Here is an 18,952-nt window from a genome sequence, read left to right as displayed (position 1 = left end):
ACTCTGCCCCCCCCGAGATATGCTGCCACTCTGTCCCCCCCCAACCTATGCTGCCACTCTGTCCCCCCCCCCCGACTTACCAGAGCAGACTCCCGGGTGTCTTGTGGGGCCGGAGGGGGACATCTATGCACATCGTGTATACAACTCCCGGTGCCAGCACTCAGCGGAAGTGCCGGCACCGGAAGTTGTATACGCGATGTGCATTGATGTCTTCCGCCGGCCCTGCAAGACACCCGGGAGTCTGCTCTGGTAAGTCGGGGGGGTAATGTAAAATGCATCATGCGGACGTTCACCGGCGGCGCTGCCGGTGAACGTCCACGCGATGCGCTTAGACAACCTCCCGTGCCGGTACTCCCCCCGTGGAAAGTGCCGGGAGGGGAGGCTGTCTGAGCGTATCAGGCAGTAGGATACAGGTCCCCTGCGGGACTGCATGTCCCGGGCGTCGGGCGCTAGACCCCGAATATAGGCCGCACCCCCACTTTAAAGACTTAAAGTGGGGGAAAAAAGGTGCGGCCAATACGGTATATATATATATATATATATATATATATATATATATATATAAAAATTGTGCAAAACCCCTTGTTATTTATTGAAACTTGGTAAAAACTACCAGGTGTGTTGCTATGTGATACCCAAAACTTGTTGCATTTTCACAACCACAGTTTCTTTCAGTATCACTACCCAACAAAGAATGACAACCATCAACATAATGTTATTAGGCATTAAGTTATAAACACGCATTTAATAATCAAACTGAGCAGAAACATTTCAAAACACCATCTTAACTGTATTACAAAGGGCAAGATGGGCCAATCAATATCAAACATATTCCATGGATTGAATTAACTATGCATTATGCATGGCCCATCTGCCAGTTCTTATTTAATAAACATGCCTGAGTAGCCCCTTCATAAAGCATAGTAAATATAGCAAGATTATACAGTATGTTCCCTCTCGCTGCAATTCACACTTTAGCGAACAGGTCTTGCTTTCTTGACCCATTCTGTCTTAATAGAACAGCTGGGAAGATCTACAAAAGAGGTCCGGTAGGGAAAAACTCTGAAGCTAGTTGAAAGGACAAATAAACTGTATCACGTTATGTAGCTGTGGTCTAAATAAACACTGCATCAACACTGTATAAAGTCCAAATGCAATATGCCATACCACCATATGCATATTATGTTAAACGTGTATATGTTTGTCACGTAAGCCAAGATGGACAAATATTTATGAAATCCCAATGTAAAAAAAGCTACAACAAACAGATTCTAGACCCATGTGCTTGATTTGAAATAGCAGATCTTCAGATTGGCACCAAATAGGTTGCAGAGGGAGTGAAGGGTTTTTTTGTTCTGTAAAAGTCTAAAAGGATAAATGTGCTTTTCACTGCTAGTCACAGACAGGTCTGAAATACTATTCACAAACGATTAGGGAGGATTTTCTTTGAGCTCCTTACTACACGGCCACTTTTTCCCTTTTGTTACTTGAGATGCATCCGCTGTACAAATCTGACTACAACGTTCAGATCCACAAATTCTCATGGGGCAACAAAAGTAAAAGACAGATGCAGGGAAGAGTTTACAAAAGACACTTCACATGTTGCGAATTAAAGCTCGACAAGGAAAGAATGCACCAGAGGATTTGTTCTCTAATGTTTTGGATAACCATTTACTTAAGCTGATCAATCAGTATACCTGGTCACTTTCTACATGTATCTAATAACATTAACAAGAGATTAGAAACTCAAGAAATCTTCAACACACTATAAAAATGTAGACTGGTTGCCCGGCAAGAAAAAGAAAAGAAAAACAAATAAAAATATTCCAACCAAACACTGCAAGCATCAAACAAATTTTCAAAAAGATTTTTCAGTTTTCCATAAGTAAAAGGGAGCTCCATTAAAAAGGGACACTTTGGACATCATATGCGTTTTAATGCATATGGTAGCTGCATGGTGTTCCTTCTGCAAATGCATGGGGAGAATCGCCTAGGTGTTTGTGAGCCAAACCTATAATTGGGTCCATATCCAGATCCCTCGCGGCGCTGCAGGGGACTTGGATCCTCCTTTCCGGCAGCAGCGGATGTCTGTGCCATGCAGACAACCCCGCTGCTGCCGGCGGCTCCGCCCACGCTCCTCACTGAACGGGGCAGTCACCGCCCATGAATGTCACCGAGTCGCACTGGCCAGCTGACTCAATTCTATTTCGGATCAACGGGGACGGCTTCTTAAAATGCCACCCGTCGATACGAAATAGAAGTGAGTCAGCCGCGCCGCTCAATAACTTTCGTGGGCAGCACCAGCGCTGCTCAATGACCTTTGTGGGCGGTGCCAGCCCTGCTCAGTGAGGAGGGTGGGTGGAGCCGCCGGAAGCAGCAGCGGGGTTGTCTACATCGCACAGATGTTTGACAGCGGGAATCCAACAGAGTGCATATCGGGGTCTTCGGTCAGGTAAGTTGAATTAACTTGTTTAGTGACAAAGATGCCTATGGGAAACTGGGAACAGTTAATTAACGGGATTAATTAATAGTAATTAAAAGTATGCATTGGTGCTTTTTAGTGTGGGTGCAGGGCAAAGTGTGAGTGTAGGGCAAAAAAAAGTCCTGGCTCCTAGATTTAAAACAAATTTGCATATAGGGCAGGGCTTGACATTTGCCTCTTTACAGATAACCACCCCTAGCCATTTTCTATGCAGGAGATGTGTCCGATATCCTTACAGTCAGCTCCATTGCTGGCTCAAACACTGCAAATGGGTGTCTGTTCAGACCTCTGTGCCCATCCACAGAAAGAGCACCCACTGATTTCAATAACAGCACTCCTGGCAATCAGTGGCAAGGATCTTATGACCACGGAGGTAGAGAGCAGCACCTACTACAGGTAAGTGCTCCCCACATCACCAAAGCTTAACCCCTTAATGACAAAATGCATTGTTTTCAATGGGATTAGGGACCGCCCATTGTCCTTAAGGGGTTAAAGGTACACACCAGCCATCATATGCATTTTAGTTAAAATTGTGTGGTCATTTTTTTTAAATGTATTGGGGGGGTTCTGCAGAGTTCCCCAAATGCATTTGGCAAACCCCCCCCCCCCCCACAGCCAGCTGAATGCCCCGAAGGAAATGCATTAGGCCGAATGGATTTCCCTGCATGTGATGTACTCACCTCCTGTCAGCTCCAGCACTGGCTCTGAGTCTGTTTAGACCCCAGTGCATATGTGTAAAGTCTTCCCATTGTTTTAATTGAGAACACTTTCCTGCCACCGATTTAACAGCTTAAGCAGCCATCAGTGGCAGGAACATACTACCACACATTTCATAGGATGTATTGTATTGAGAGGTTACGGTCCCCAGAGGGTCTCTCCACCTGAGACCTCTGCAAGGAGCTCTGCTTACTGATCACGCTGATCAGCAGCAATGGGGGCCAAAATAAAGAGGATGAAAGTGTTCAGAAATATTTTTCTGAAAACAGTAAGAGTTAATATTCATTTTATTTACAGGAGGGATGTCAGGGACATTAGACTGTCCCTTTAACATAACTAAAAAACAGATTTGAACCAAAAATGGGCTGGTAGGTAACAGCCCACCTTTCAACATAATCAGTGACTACCAAATTTAACGATTAATATCAATGTTTACCCTTGGTTACCGCTACGTTTAAAATAAAAACCAACCTTTTTGGCTATGCTTCCGAGACATCTTGGTGAAGCTCACAGTACAAACGAGAAGAAAGAAGGCAGTATTTTTTGGTTCTAGAATAATTCAGATGTTGGGATAGTGCACGAACATCCAGTCACCAAAACCAATCCACGTTCAACCAAGTATGTCTTGCAGAGTTCTGCAAAGGAAAAAAACAAAAAAAACATTTTACACTGTAAAACTGCCACACAAGGTTACATTTCATTAATATTCATAGCCTGCCGCCCCTGTCAAACCTCTCTGCAATAAGGACTGATCTGGCCCCGCATACTGCAGTGGGTGAGGTGACTCAGGAGACCTCTCACAGTTTAATGAAACATAACACGAGAAACAGCAAACAGGAGTTGTCTCATCATTCACAATGAAGTCTAGAAATGTTACCACAACTCTCCCTTTAGTGAATAAACTGCAAAATCTGCCTATAAAACTACTTTACTTTTAAGAAATATTTTTAAATGTCTATAATCTTGATTACAAAAATCAGAACTTAAAGCACTTAGTCCACAATGGTGGGCAGTCCTTCTCAAAGGCAGCTTAAAGTACTAGAGTAGAACGTTGCTGGGGAGGATGAGCAGTGACCTCCAGTGGAACCCTGCGCTAGGACAGGAGTGTAAGAAACGAGCATGCAGACTATTTATGGTGCGGACACGCTTTGAAATATGTATAGAAATGGCAGAAATAAAAATTACGTGAATGCAGGATTTTGAGCTGGGTCAAGCTCATATGCCTCATGCCTACTCGGGCAAAATCCAAGCCAGGCACTGAGCTGGAGCCAATGCCGACTTGCACAGCTGTCCCAACGAACACCTTCATTATGGACTAGCCTGCTGTGTCATCCTGATAAACGCATTCACATGCCAATCACGTGCATTTAGTTTAGAATTGGACACGGTAACGTTGAAAAGTGTAAAAACCAGCAGCATTCATACTATTTATATATCGTTTTTATTATAGTGTCAATATTTTATACAGTTCTACACAAAGCAGAGTAAACGGAGTCACGGGTAAGAGATTTTTTTCAATAAATTGCTTTAGTTTAAGAATTTAATTTACAACAACGCTTGTTTAAATCCTTCATGAGGTAAAAGTGGCAGAGCAAAGGGAATAAACTCATTCTAGTCATTAAGACGTGACACATTAAGCATATACACATTCACATTACCAGCGAGTCAATCCCCTCAGCCTTCTGCACAGCGCTGCACCTTCTCCGTAATCTGAGATTAGCCCGACCATAGTGGTCAGACGACCACACTAAAGGCCAGAGTTCTAAAATAAAAATTTAGGTGAAATCGCCTACTTAGAGGATTTCTGGAAATGCCACTGAAGATCTAGCAATGAGCTGTGTTTTGCTCTTCATCTTAAAACAACCAAGTCAACAAAACCTTGTGGTAACATCTGGCTAATTGGCTTTTGTGTAAAGCTGTCCCCAAACAAGCTATTTTCAGCTTGTTGATTGAGTGCTGGTAAAGGAGCTTGGCATAAATATAAAATGTGATGTTAATTCCATTGTAAATATCTAGTCTAATGTCCACATGCCATCTGAAAAACAGATTTGTCCCTTGGTACCTGCATATGCAAGCCTTTTTGTGCTCATTCACTACAGAATACAAATGTGCTAACCAACATACATAAAACTTTCTGCTCTTTACCAGGAAAATGTGACGGGAACGGACTTAACCCCCAGAGAGCCGGAAAATAACAGACACTTTACTTATTGTAAGGAGGAACACCTATTGACACAAATATAAATAGAAATACAAAAAAGTGGAAGGGAGTTAAATGACCTACACATGGACAGCATCAAAAGTAATTACGATGTTCCAAGATCCTGGGCTGAAGATAAGGCTATGTGTAACGCATCATAACCAAGACAGAGAGTTCATTTCAGGTTGTGCAGAATATCCAAATAGACATTGCTAAAATGTTATCACACATACATTTCCCCTGTCTTATGGCAAGAGAACCCTAAAATACTTTAATGAGCATATAAAACAAATTGAGATGTACAAAATGTATGCTTAAAATATAGAATTACTACTAAAATACTATAGTACAAGTAAAAGTGTCCACATGTAACTATGTATTGTTTGAACTGTATGGCTGAAACTGACCTTTATTTTCAGTGGAAAGGCTGAATAACCAAAACAATGGCTCCAGAGGATATACCATCAGCATTTATTGACTTTAAGTATCCTAATGTTTGTGTCATTAGCTTAAATCAGAAATAACACACACGCTGAATCTCATAAGCTAATCATAATAAAAGACCAATTCCAAGTTAAATGTGCGACTTATAGTTATAACATAGAATTTGATGTTGGATAAGAACCATTTGGCCTATCTAGTTTGCCCAATTTTCCTGCTGTAAAGACCTAAACCTTCATCGCTCCTTGGTCTACTCTTAGACCAGGATCTGTTAACCTTAAATGATAATTTGCAAGCACAAATGCAAGTCTGCGGTGCAGACAAAATACCCACACGCATTCAAGCAATTCAACATGCACAATATTTTTTTTTTCAGTGAACCTCAAGATCTTAAGTCTATAGAAGTGTATTGAACAGATACAAACAAACCATCATGGTTTTTTTTCCAATACAACTAACTGTGGGTGCACCCATATTGCACTAAATATGGGTAGGTTCAGAATATGGTGTGTATCCCCATGTGTGACAGGTCATGCATACAGACATACCGTATTTATCGGCGTATAACACGCACTGGTGTATAACACGCACCCCCATTTTTGAACAAAAAAACTGAACAAAAAAAACTTCAGCAGAATCACTGCTATCTGGGAAACCACACACACACAGTAAGACACACACACAGTAAGACACACTCAAACTCAGACACACACACACAGTAAGACACACACACACACACACTAAGACACACACACACACACACACTAAGACACACACACTAAGACACAGACACACTAAGACATAGACACACTAAGACACACACTCAGACACACACCCTAACCCCCCTTCTCAGGATCTCCCCTCTCTCTCCCTGACCCCACCCCGGTCACTTACCTTCAACTCCTGTGTTGGAAGCGTGAGGCGTTTGTCTCGGGTGCCGGCGCTTCACTGCTGAGCGCCGGCACCCGAGACAAACGCCTCACGCTTCCAACACAGGAGTTGAAGCGCTGAGGCAGGCGGCTGAGGCAGGCGGGGGCGGCTGAGGCTGAGGCAGGCGGGGGCGGCTGAGGCTGAGGCAGGCGGCGGCGGCTGAGGCTGAGGCAGGCGACAGGCGGCGGCGGCTGAGGAGTCCTGGATTTCTGTCAGTCAGGGGGGCCCGAGAGTTGCCGAGCGGTCGTCTTCAGCAACCGCTCGGCACCCCTTGGGCCCCCCCTGACTGGCAGAACTCCAGGGCCCGGTCGCAGTTGCGACCCCGGTAGTTCCGCCACTGGCTCTAGGATTTATCGGCGTATAACACGCAGGTAGGATTTCAGCTTCAAATTTTAGTTAAAAAAGTGCGTGTTATACGCCGATAAATACGGTACATCTTTGGTCAGATCAGACCAGTGTTTTATGCAATATGGATGCGTCTAGTATAGGGAAATCACCAAGAAGCAAGGTTGAACAAGAATTTCGAAAAAAGGGGGTGTGGGGGGTGCTGGAATGTCTCAAATAGCCAAACACAAACCTCAAAAGCAAAGAGTCAATACACAGTGTTCAATTTTATTTTACCCTCACCAAGTCTCATCCCTTGTTTTTTTATGCTTCATTACTCAACCCACCCCCATCTCTTCGAAATATCTCCTTCAACAGGGGGAAGTATTTTCCAAGTGGTCCACAGGCACAGAATTCTGTCGTTTAGATTTCTTATGACTGTTTTACTGTTGACTTTGAGAGCTGGATTATGACATCATATAGTGCCTCAGGAAGCTACAGGCTCCCACGGTGAGATGTATTGCACAGGTCTGCAGAATTCAGTACTATTCAAGCCAGATTTGTCCTGCTAAGGGATTTATTCAGTAAATCAACAGTTGGCAGGAGGGTTACAAATTCCAAACGATATACATTATTATTATTCTTTTATTTATATAGCGCCAACAAGAAGCGCTTAATACAATACATATATTCAAGGGGTATGACAAGACGAGAATTGACAGACTAAGACAAACAGTAACTCTAAACACAGTAAGGTCATCCTGCAAGAGATGAGCTAGAGATTTCTAGGTATTCATCATGCAGATTTAAGCATGCAGTACACAGGGCCACCTCAGATATTGACTAGAAAGGTCCCAGTGTTGGTTTTTAGAAGGCATAAATTGGAGCCTTGGAAAGTTCAGTTGGAAGCGTTTGACCATGCACTCCCAACACTGTGTAAAACAGTCACCAGGCACTACTGGCAGAAAGGCTACCATGTGAATAAAAAGTCAAAAAATGGATATTCAACATCTTTAGGTTATTACCACTAATACTTTTAAGTACTATTGCCATCTGACTAATAGTATAAAGAAGCTTAATATAGGATAGCTGAAAGGTCCCTTTAAATTTACAGTGCAATTGCACATTTCCCCATCTCCAGTTATTTGTCAGCTGAGTATCTCACAGAAATAAAGTCACAAATTCTGAAGTAAAAGAGTAACAGTTTTTAACACTACCTATTCATTTAGTGCAGTAATATACTGGTTGTTTTCTAAAGTAAAAACCCTGGGATGCTGCACCAGTTGTGCACTAGTGGGGAAACCCCAAACCCGTGAAGCTCCTAACATCTGACAAGCTGCCTGTTGGCCACTGAAATACTTAGTGACGTATTAATTAAACTATTTATGTTGTTCAGGTAAACGTCATTGTCAATGTTATACGAGGATAAAGACTAGACAAGATACTTTAGTTAAGCACAGTAAGTGTGATTGTTTACCCATGCACTGATGAATCTTGGACGTTTTACTACAACTTACAAAGATTTGTACAATTCAAGCAAGATCCAAGTACAAAAACGATCTTGCCTTGCACTTTAAATCACACGTACACAGAGCTATAAAAGGCTGCGCCAATGTACAAAAAGTTACACATCCTTGGGGGGAGGGGGACTCCTTTGCCAACCTTGTGCTCCCTACAGCCCTGAACGCCCCATTCAGTAACCATGCCTGAATACATCACTCCTATCTGACCAAGCTGGAAAGCTGAAACCGGGGGCTGCGACTGCCCAGATGCACAAAGAAAGCTTGTCTAGAATTAGCCAGCCTACCTGAAAATAATCCCAGCAGTGTCAATAGGCCTACAGAAGTTCAGAGGAAGAACAGCTTTCGTTAGACTCTTGTCTGCTAGAAGGACCAACAGGTTTCATTAGGATTGTATCATCAGTTTGTTAAAGGCTGAAAGTAGCAGCTCTACTGGAAAAGATTAGCAAATGATGACAATTGTGAATGAGAAAATATACTGAAGTCACATGGTATGTTTAGATTCCAAGAGGTTGTGTAGCTAGAAACTTGGCAGCCCCCTTAAAAACTAATGTGTGCGTGGCAGTTGGAAGTAAGGGGGGAGAGATAGGATTCCAACAGCACTAGAATAGGTAGAAGGAACAAGAGCCACGGGCAGATTTGCACAAGATCACATACAACAGGCCAATGCAGTGGATTATTTTTTTGTTTAACTATTTCAAAGTAGTGTATTCACTAAACTACACAAGACTTGAACCACAAACACTAGAAGTATGTTATAAAAGGCTAAGATTACCCAGAACGAAGGACTGGATTGGCTTTATATATTGCACAGTGAAACCTGAAAGATGGCTCAACAGATCTCATTACTAGTATGACGTGTTCTTACAGAAGCTCAATAAGGATATGGTATAAAGAATTCATAGAGATGTTGGCAAGTTGAAGTGTTCAATTCACTTACAAGCATACCTGGGAACTTTTGGGTTCTGGCTACGTGTAATCTACCCTTGTGGGACGTGGCCAGGACTACCTGCCATCAGCAGGAAACAATGGGCATATCAGAATTCCAGTCCCGCGACCTGGAGGGTTCGGGTCTCAACCACGAGAAGTGGTGCTCTGTTGCCGAAAACCTCTCCGGTTCCCAGGTATGACGACATAAGCATATGTCCCACATGAGGTCAATGAAAGTGACAATCAACGCATGACATACTAGTACTCAGGTATAGACAAGCCCTTAAAAACTACAGCTGAGCAGCCAAGCACTAAGGTAAAAGATCACTGTCCCTGGGAGAGGATGCATTACAGCCCAGATAAAAAGCAACGCCAGCCTTTCTCAAAGACGTGTATTAAGACCTGTGCAATGATTAACCTTTTCCATACAAGTGGTTTTTAGTCCTACATTTTTTGTAATTTTACCATGTGTTGGTTTAATTAAGTTTTCTGTGTTTACTGTACTCGCACAATTTATACAGCCTTATTTTTCATGAAAAAAGGATATCGTGTTAAACCACAGAAACATGCAAAAACAAAAAAAACAACCGAGTGCTAGTATGTAAAAAACCTATACAATAACTAAAAGTAAGATTTTCTCTTTTTTTTGCAGTTTTGCTTAGAATTTCTTTTACATAAGCTGCCACTGATTAACAACGATTCAGTTTATGTTCAGGAAAATCCTCTGATTACAGATATACCACACATACATATATTTCTGTGTTCTAAAGGGCCACATTACCCCTTACATAGTACCTTATAGGGTAGTTTTAATACTTCAGGCTTAAAGTGTTAGGGGGTAGAGAATAGGGGGGTATCGGGGCCTTTTCTTGAAAAACACTTTTTACTTTTTGCCCTTGCGGGAAGAGGGACAAATGTTGTTTATCGCTCCATTCTGATCTCCTCTGCACTGATCACACTGTTCACCAAGCAGGGCTCCATAGCCTTGCATTGCCAATCACAATGCAGGTGATCAGCCAGTGGTGGAGCAATCGGAGATCCCAGCCAGGTCTAGACAGAGCTTCAGTAGTGACACCTACCAGAAAAGAATGCCTGATCAGGTATTTCTTATGTGACCGTTTACCAGCACTTGCACCAAGCGCTGTTATACACGATTGGTCAGCAGGAAGCCAGTGAAGCTGTCAATAGACAGCCTGATCTCCTGTGCAGCGGCAGGGAGATATCCCTGCCTCCGTGAAAAATTAATGATGTACAGGTATGTCCTTAGGGTAATCTTGCTACACCTTTTGTGTACGTACCTGTACATTTATATGTTAATCAATGGGTTAAAGTGCACTTGTTATGCAAGCATGGCCGGGCTACACTGGAATAAACTCGATAATCTATCGATGGTGCATGTAGTCAAATCCACCGACGCCCACACAAGATGATCTCCAATATACATTCACCATGAAAATTTCTGTTAAGAATTGGCAGGACACTTTGCAGCGCCTGCAATCCTACAATGACCTACTAACCTATCTAAGAAGCAAACAATCAAGTTCAACATCATCTAAAAATAGATGCATATTGACATATCCAAAGTTTAGTATATAAAATATGCAAAGCTGATCCAAGTATAAATTGCATGAAAGTCTACTTTACATCATTTTATCAAACTAGGAGTACCGTCAGATATCCCTCTCTGTTGAATAAAGTATGTCACCCCCCCACTGTCAATAAAAACCTGATTACACAGCTATGTATATAATGCTATATATACATTATTATTACTACAATAATATACACACGCACACATATATACATAATTTCCATTTGGTGAGCTGTGATGTCATCCTGAATAAAGCATAGACTATATATATAGCTATAACCCCTTAAAAGCTTCATAACATTCCATACGGTTATGAAAAAAGTGGACCAAAAACCATTCATGACAGCATGGATCATGAAGAAAGTAGAAGCGTACGTGCCGGTGTCCTTGGGAGCCGCTTTTAACCCTCCCAGTGCCACAATGCAGCCTCTATAAAATAAAAATGTGTTAGCAATGCTTCCAATGAAGAGGACTGCCATTCAGCCCCCACACGTGAAGTTTTGAGCTATCACACAAGACTTCCTTTTTGGAATGGGTGCCTTATGTTCTCAATGAATGTGATGCTCCATTCACGTAAAGCGAGCGCTGTTGATCAGAAAAGTGCGGAAAAAAAAAAAGAAAAATGTTAGTGTGACAACAGGTTGCCTGCTGTTATACTGTGCAGTCAGATCAGCTATTGGGCACACTGAAAAAAAAAAAAAAGGTCTGAGATGTTATACAGGGGATCAGACATTATGGCACAACTGCAAATACAATCTATAAAATGTTTTTTTTATAAAATAATTTAAAAACACCCAACACTAACATTTGTATTTTTTTGGTTTTAGAAATGGGCTGATGACGGATAAGGGTCATAGGAGTTGTAGGCCACAGAAGCGGGCGCAGGAAGTTCCGCTAAGTGATGTCCGCTGAAATGAGGACAAAAACAGAAGATCGAGGATAGCAGATTGAAGATAGAAGAGAAGGCAAAGATAAGAGATACCTGATGAAGAAGCAGAAGTGGACGGTGTGCATTCACACCCACTAGCACTACTAATACAGATTAATTCTAAAGCCATACACAAGCAGACTAATTGTAATATTATACATACACTGCCCCTACTCCCTTCTCACTTTGTGGAGACCTGTCTGCACTACGTGCGAGCTGCCCGCTGCTGCCACTCTACGAGCTCAGGATCATATACCTCAGACCCCTGGATGCCGTGGACCAGTGGCACCCACATCAGCACCCTTATGCCAAGCAGGGGGAACACCTTCCCAGACGCTAGGAAGTGATTGATAGTCGCCATTGCAACCTGGTGCCTAGTGGTTGGCAAGCCCCGAGATGTTATTCTTTATCAGCCATTGGAAACACCTCCAATTGGGCAGTTGGTGCGCTGAGATAAGTGCCGCTGATGTCAACAAGCATCTCAAGCAAGCACATGTTCGGACTACTGGACACTTCTAAAAGGAGTAAAAAATACTCTGGGCACAGAACTGGCATTGTAAAAAAACTGCCATTATAAACAAGTAAAATCACACTTAAAGCTTCCTCACAAAAGCTTCCTAGGTTCTTGACCTTGTCTTACGTAAATCCAATTCGCACCCGGAAAAACAAGCATTTAACATACACATGGCATGCCATACAAACAGACATTATGAATAGGCTCACCCTTCCAAATGAAGGGGTGAGATGATCCTTGATAAGGAATGATTTAGTTAGTGGGGTCTCAAGAAGTCTTACCATTTTAACTATAGATATTAGTGGCCCAGCTCAGTCCTTCATGTGGGAGAATTTCATCGGGGAAGCAGTCTCTAATGGGTTTAGTTACTGAAAGAGGCATTGGAAGATCAATTGGATCTTAGTCTCATAGTCAGACCTCGATTATAAGACGAGGGGTAATATGAAGAGCAAACGCAGGTTTCTGCACCAAGAAGGGCTGAGCATAATGTACAGTTCAATACGTGAAAAGAATTTATAGAGATCCCTCGTTTAATGATGCATTATACAGTTATAGCCAAGCTCTTCTTCTTCTAGCAGAAGCTCACTAGGATGGGGTTTTCATAATGAATAGGGAAATGAGTAGAAACCATAACCCTCCCTTTAGCAAACAGACATGAATATGTAGTAAAGTTGGAGAGTTGCAACTCCAAGTCTCCAGCAAACTGACCAGCTAACTCCATGCTCAGAGAACAAGTTAACAAGCCCATGCGTTCCACACCTGAAGGAAAAGCTTGGGTATGCACCTGAAAGAACATAATCTGATGCAACAGAACATTTGTATTTTCAAAGATATTTTATTTTAAGAAATGGCGTTCACTTTGTAACTAGGTAATCCACAACGGAACAGATATTGCTGTTTAAGAAAAGCATGTGTGTATGTGTGCGTGTGTGTGCGTACTTGGCACAAAGTAGGTTCAATAGATTTTAAGCGGTTACCAAGTGGTAAATGTTTGACTACTACTATCATTTTTCTCTATGGTTTTACATACTCTTCCAACAGATAATTTTGTAACTGTTGGTTAGCAACTTTTATTTACTGAAGTCTACATGAATCGGTTTCCTGGCCGAATCATAATGTACTAGCCAGAGAACATCACTACTGACCACCGATTATAATAAATACCGGTACTTGCAGCAGCTTAATTTCTTTTATAAAACATGAGATTTACCTTTGCTTGTTTCCGGCCCAAGAGAAATTATAAAAAAAAAATACATTAAAAATGAAAGTAGCCAGCTACTATTTTTTTTTTGTTAAACAAAAAAGTGTGCAGAGGCTCTACATCTGCAAAATGATTGCATTAATAAATAAAACGTACCCCTCTGGTGATCTCACTAGAACAAAAAAGTAGCAATTCTAGAGATCTATAGGGGATTTTGGTATAACATGGATTTATCTCCACGACGCAATCAACGTGTGACAATCATTTTTCAAACTTTGCCTCATAATCACTATTTAAATGAAAATAAATCTGAAGACGTAATGGGTCACGGTCACCTGTGGCCCACAATAAATAGTGAGGTTATTTTCCAGCTTTCGGTCTACTTTTAAAATTAACATTACAACACAAATGATAAATTGTGTATTTTTGTACATGGCTTTACTCTTTAGAAAACTGCAGACATATCGAGACGGTATACAACCAAGAAAAAAAAATCTGCCTATGGGTAACATGAGCAGAGAGACAGGATAGAGTTCTGTGCATAGCGAGCACAGATATGAGCTGTAGGGTACAAGAGGTGCTATATTGTGAAGCACAAACATACTCTTCTGTTTCCAGTGTAAAGTACAGGGTGGAAACCGCACGGAAAATCTCTTGGGGCCACCATCTGATGATCACTGCGAGACATCAGGAAAAAAAATTAACACTAGTGTTACTTCATTCCCTAACAAGCACCTGGGTGTCCAAAGAAACCCTGTACTTGTAGAGGATTTTCAGATGTAAAAGAAAAAAATCTTTTTCTCTCTGAATAATCTTGTCTGCAAATTAAAAGATAGGTTTTTCCTACTTTGGAAATATTTGCTTCATAAGAATTTCCGGCGTCCAGCAGATGACATCATTTGGAGGAATGGAAAGTAGCTTGTCTCCTGAAAACTGGAAAACCAGCTTTTTCAATATCAGAGGATAAGTGACTTAAGGCATTCTGGTCAACACCTGGTGCCAGAAACGCTCTCCCTGATCAACTGTGCTGGTCATTATACCGCCTCTGTCTACCAGGAAAGGTGCCAGGGAAGTCATTTACGCTATTATATACTGTACAATAATCTAATATTCTGCACTAAAGTAAGGTTAAGCATACACTGGAATCCAGTCATCTAGGGGACCTCAGGGAATATTTCTTTTAATGCCACTAAGCCTAAAGAAGAGACTGTAAGCTTGTGTTAAATATTATCCTCTCAGCCATTAATCAGTTTACTTCACTTTTGTGAATTCTTTATTACGCATACCTGCACTCCCACTTATTCTACGGGCTAATACATTCCCATCATATCTCCCCCTCTCGCTCTCCAACCGCCATGAATTTAGTATCCAGGTACAGTCTTGCTATAGAAACATGCTTCTATTTTTATTAAATTTAATTTGTCCAATACACATTGCTGTGCCACCAGGTAGCAGAACACATCTTCTATTAGAAAATGGAAAGACAGTCACTGCATCCTAATGAATACAAGTCTCCTTGGACCTCAGTTTCCCAAAAGCTAAATACTACCCTCTTAGTTAGTCGGCCTTATTTTCACATTCTTTACTTTTTTAAATTTTATTTATAACTGTAGCATATTGACTCCCATCCATAAGGTTCAGCATTCAAGAACTACCTAAACTACCCTGCTTCTCGGACACCTTCACTTCAGACCAGAAGACTGAGGCTTACTAACCTGCAATTCCAGCTCCCCATCCTCCCCACCATGTTCTGCCACGTCCATGTGTCCCTGTACACACACACACGTAAACACACACACACCAAGAGGCTTTTGAAGCACCCATCTTGCACCTCATCCCCGTCCTGCAGCAGACTTAGCCGCCACTACTACGCCACCCGCAGGGCCACTGCGCTCACAGCTCTGCACCACCATCCTGCCCTGCAGCATCCTCTGCTTTTCCAAAAAGGAGAGGGAAAACACCACTCCCTCAGGCAGCCTCCTTCGCAGCACCTCTGCCAGTCATGCTTGCCCTACCACGCATCGCTGCCCTCCATCACTTCGCACTGAGCCCTGCGGTAAGCCACCGTTAACAGGCCTTCCCGAGTTTGACTTCCCCGTCCGTTAGCAGAGATGCCTGCAAGCTCAGGCCCATTGAAACACCGTGATTAATAAGTAAGGGAGAGACAGATACCCTAAGCTCATTCGAAACCTGTGGCAGTTTTCACGTAGCCCTTGCTTGCGCACAAGGGAAGCCAGATCATACCGTATGCAATGTGAAAAACGCCCTCCGGTGCCGGGTCCACTCGAACGGCCAAGGAGGACTGTCTTAGACACTGAGAACTGTGGGGCGGAGCAAGATCTCATTAGGGGCAAGGCTACAGACTCCACCAATGAGGGTTAGACATTCCATTGCGCGCCAGGAAGGCGGAGCAAAAAAGAGAACAAAAAAAAAAAAAAAAGCGTTCTACGAAGTGATTTGAAACGAAGACTAGGAGCTCTATGGATGGGAGAGAAGAAAACCGAAACGAGGACTGACGGAAATTGCCGAAAACACCCTGAAGGACCATAATCTAGCGGAAGCAGACTGGGCTCTGTCGGTGTCGTATGAGAGGAAGCGGCTACCGCCGCCTCCTCGTCCTGTCAGCGTTTGCTCGAACCCAATCCATGGCTTCGTTGGATTGTCTAAAACATAATGCTGTGGAGACATGCTCCTGTTTCCTGTCAATATGATGTGTCAAAATGAATAGTCGTGTCACCAAGTAACGGAATGCATCGCCTAATAGAAAAAGGAAAGTCATCACGATTAATTATAAATCGATTTTAATGCGGTTAGAAGCCACGCATTTTCTTTTGTAATCCCAAATATAAGCTTCATGCTACAGTATGTTATGCATTTTCTGAAAAACTGGAAACCTGTCAATCAAAAAGTACTAATTATGTTCCACTGGTACAAACATTTTTAAAGCTTCGGTGCCAAAAACGTGTCCAAAAATAAGGGCCACAATGGACACCGGATCCAAGCGATATGCAACCCCTTCCTTAGTAACACAGAATGTGTCAGCAGATAAGAACTGTCAGGGTCTATAGTGGACCTGTGCACAGCAAGCAAAAAATGTTGTTTCCCTTTTGCCGTATTCATTTTTAGGGCAACAAATTTAGTTTCCCATACATTTTCCATTTGTGGACAATTTTTTATTCAGAAACAATATTCACGGGGCATTCCCGAAGGGGCAGGTCCCTGACACCTGGACTCACCTTTCACCCACAGAAGTACCATCGCAAGGTTAAGGAAGAGTTCCACTCTCGGTTTTGCATTGCTGTGCCGCCAGCAGCACTGCACCAATGGACATCCAGCAGCGTCCCGTGGGACCCAATCTCTCCAAATGTTGGACCAGATTAATTAATTGATCCCTCAGAGTAAGGAAGGTGATATGGCAGCAGCAGAAGTAGCTGGCTCAAATATAGGCCGCACTTTTCCCCCCCACTTTAAGTCTTTAAAGTGGGGGTGCGGCCTATATTCGGGGTCTAGCGCCCGACGCCCGGGACATGCATTCCCGGGCGCCGGGCAGGCAGCGGGGTTAGGATACAGATCCCCCGCAGCGGTGCAGGGGACCCGTATCCTACTCTCTGATACGCTCAGACAGCCTCCCCTGCCGGCACTTCCCACGGGGGGAGTGCCGGCACGGGAGGTTGTCTAAGCGCATCGCGCGGACGTTCACCGGCAGCGGCAATGCGCCGCTGCCGGTGAATGTCCGGACGATGCATTTTACCCCCCTGACTTACCAGAGCAGACTCCCGGGTGTCTTGCAGGGCCGGCGGAAGACATCTACGCAATACGCGTATACAACTTCCGGTGCCGGCACTGGAAGTTGTATTGCGTAGATGTCCCCCGCCGGCCACGCAAGACACTCAGGAGTCTGCTCCGGTAAGTCGGGGAGGGAGGACAGTGGCAGCATATCTCGGGGGGGAGGACAGTGGCAGCATATCTCGGGGGGGGCAGAGGAGGACAGTGGTAGCATATCTCGGGGAGGGAGGACAGTGGCAGCATATCTCAGGGAGGGAGGACAGTTGCAGCATATCTCGAGGGGGGGGGCAGAGTGGCAGCATGTTTTTTTGGTGCTTTTTTAAAGAAAAAAACTTTTTCTTTAAAAAAGCACCAAACTTTTAGGGTGCGGCCTATATACGGGGGCGGCCTATATCCGAGCCAATACGGTATTTATCCGTCAGAGTAAGGAAGGACATTGAGTTGCAGAGCAGGGCACAGGACAGGTACTGACTGAATCCCCACCCTCGTATTAGAAACAAGAAAAATAACTGAAGGGCATTGAGGCAAAGGGCACAGGACAGGCCAAGCATTAGCAGACAGTCACATCTAGTACCAAGACCAATCCCTCCTCCATATTACAAAAAAAAGGAATTGATTCCCAAAGTAAAGAAGGGCACAGGGCAGTCACTTGCAGACAGACACATCCAACCGCAAGACCTAACCCCCTCCATATTATGGAGAATAAGAATTGATTAAGAAAGGTGACAGAGGAGCAGCAGCAGGGTACACACATGCAGTCCCTTGGAGCAGGACTAAATTTGGTCAATATTACACAAATTAATTTAATTGATCGCGCACAGTAACTGGACCTGGGCGGGTAAGCACTGGCAGATGATAGTTCCCCAATATTATATATTGTACATAGAATAATGCCTGGTTTTGTCACCAATATTTATCAACGACAAATAATATATGATGTCAAAGAAGGATTTTTTAAAAATGAATTTGTCCACAAATTAGCGCTTTGGCTGGTAGCATTAATGGGCACCTGTCCTAAACTACACAGGAACAGGTTTTAGATTTTAAACAACTGAAAGGCCAGTAGAATGGATGATTTTGTCACCAATATAATATATAAGATAGAAAGATGATATAAAATATTTTGTGTTTTTCCCTAAAATAAATTGGTAAAAAATGTCTGATGCAAACCCTGTAAGTAGTAGATAAATTAAATACATACACTACAGTAGTACACTACTACGTCTCCGATCCACCCCACACCAGTAAACTTTCTGCACTAAAATAAACTAATTACTTTATTAATTAAATTGCAGTATTGTATATGAGCATCACTCTCGGCCTATGCTAAGCTAACTATCACTGTCATAGTCTTGCATGCCAACTCTGATCAGTCTGTAACTGCTGCT

General features: G+C 42.9%; 2 protein-coding genes across 2 annotated transcripts in view; one reads left to right on the top strand and one right to left on the bottom strand.

Moving 5' to 3' along the window:
* The window catches only part of SPATS2 (spermatogenesis associated serine rich 2), a 41,797-nt gene extending 25,746 nt beyond the window's left edge, over window positions 1-16,051 (bottom strand). The window contains exons 1-2 of the mRNA XM_053455593.1: window positions 16,023-16,051; window positions 3,671-3,834 (exon numbers count right to left, since the gene is read on the bottom strand). Of these exons, the coding sequence (XP_053311568.1) occupies window positions 3,671-3,695 (25 nt within the window). The 5' untranslated portion in view covers window positions 3,696-3,834; window positions 16,023-16,051. The remainder of the gene's footprint in view (window positions 1-3,670; window positions 3,835-16,022) is intronic.
* The window catches only part of MCRS1 (microspherule protein 1), a 224,560-nt gene that overhangs the window by 80,513 nt on the left and 125,095 nt on the right, over window positions 1-18,952 (top strand). The window lies entirely within an intron of this gene.

Source organism: Spea bombifrons, chromosome 2 (assembly GCF_027358695.1).
Source record: "Spea bombifrons isolate aSpeBom1 chromosome 2, aSpeBom1.2.pri, whole genome shotgun sequence".
Classification (NCBI taxonomy): domain Eukaryota; kingdom Metazoa; phylum Chordata; class Amphibia; order Anura; family Pelobatidae; genus Spea; species Spea bombifrons.
Note: the sequence above shows the minus strand (reverse complement) of the source record. Positions and strands in the feature narration are given on the sequence as shown.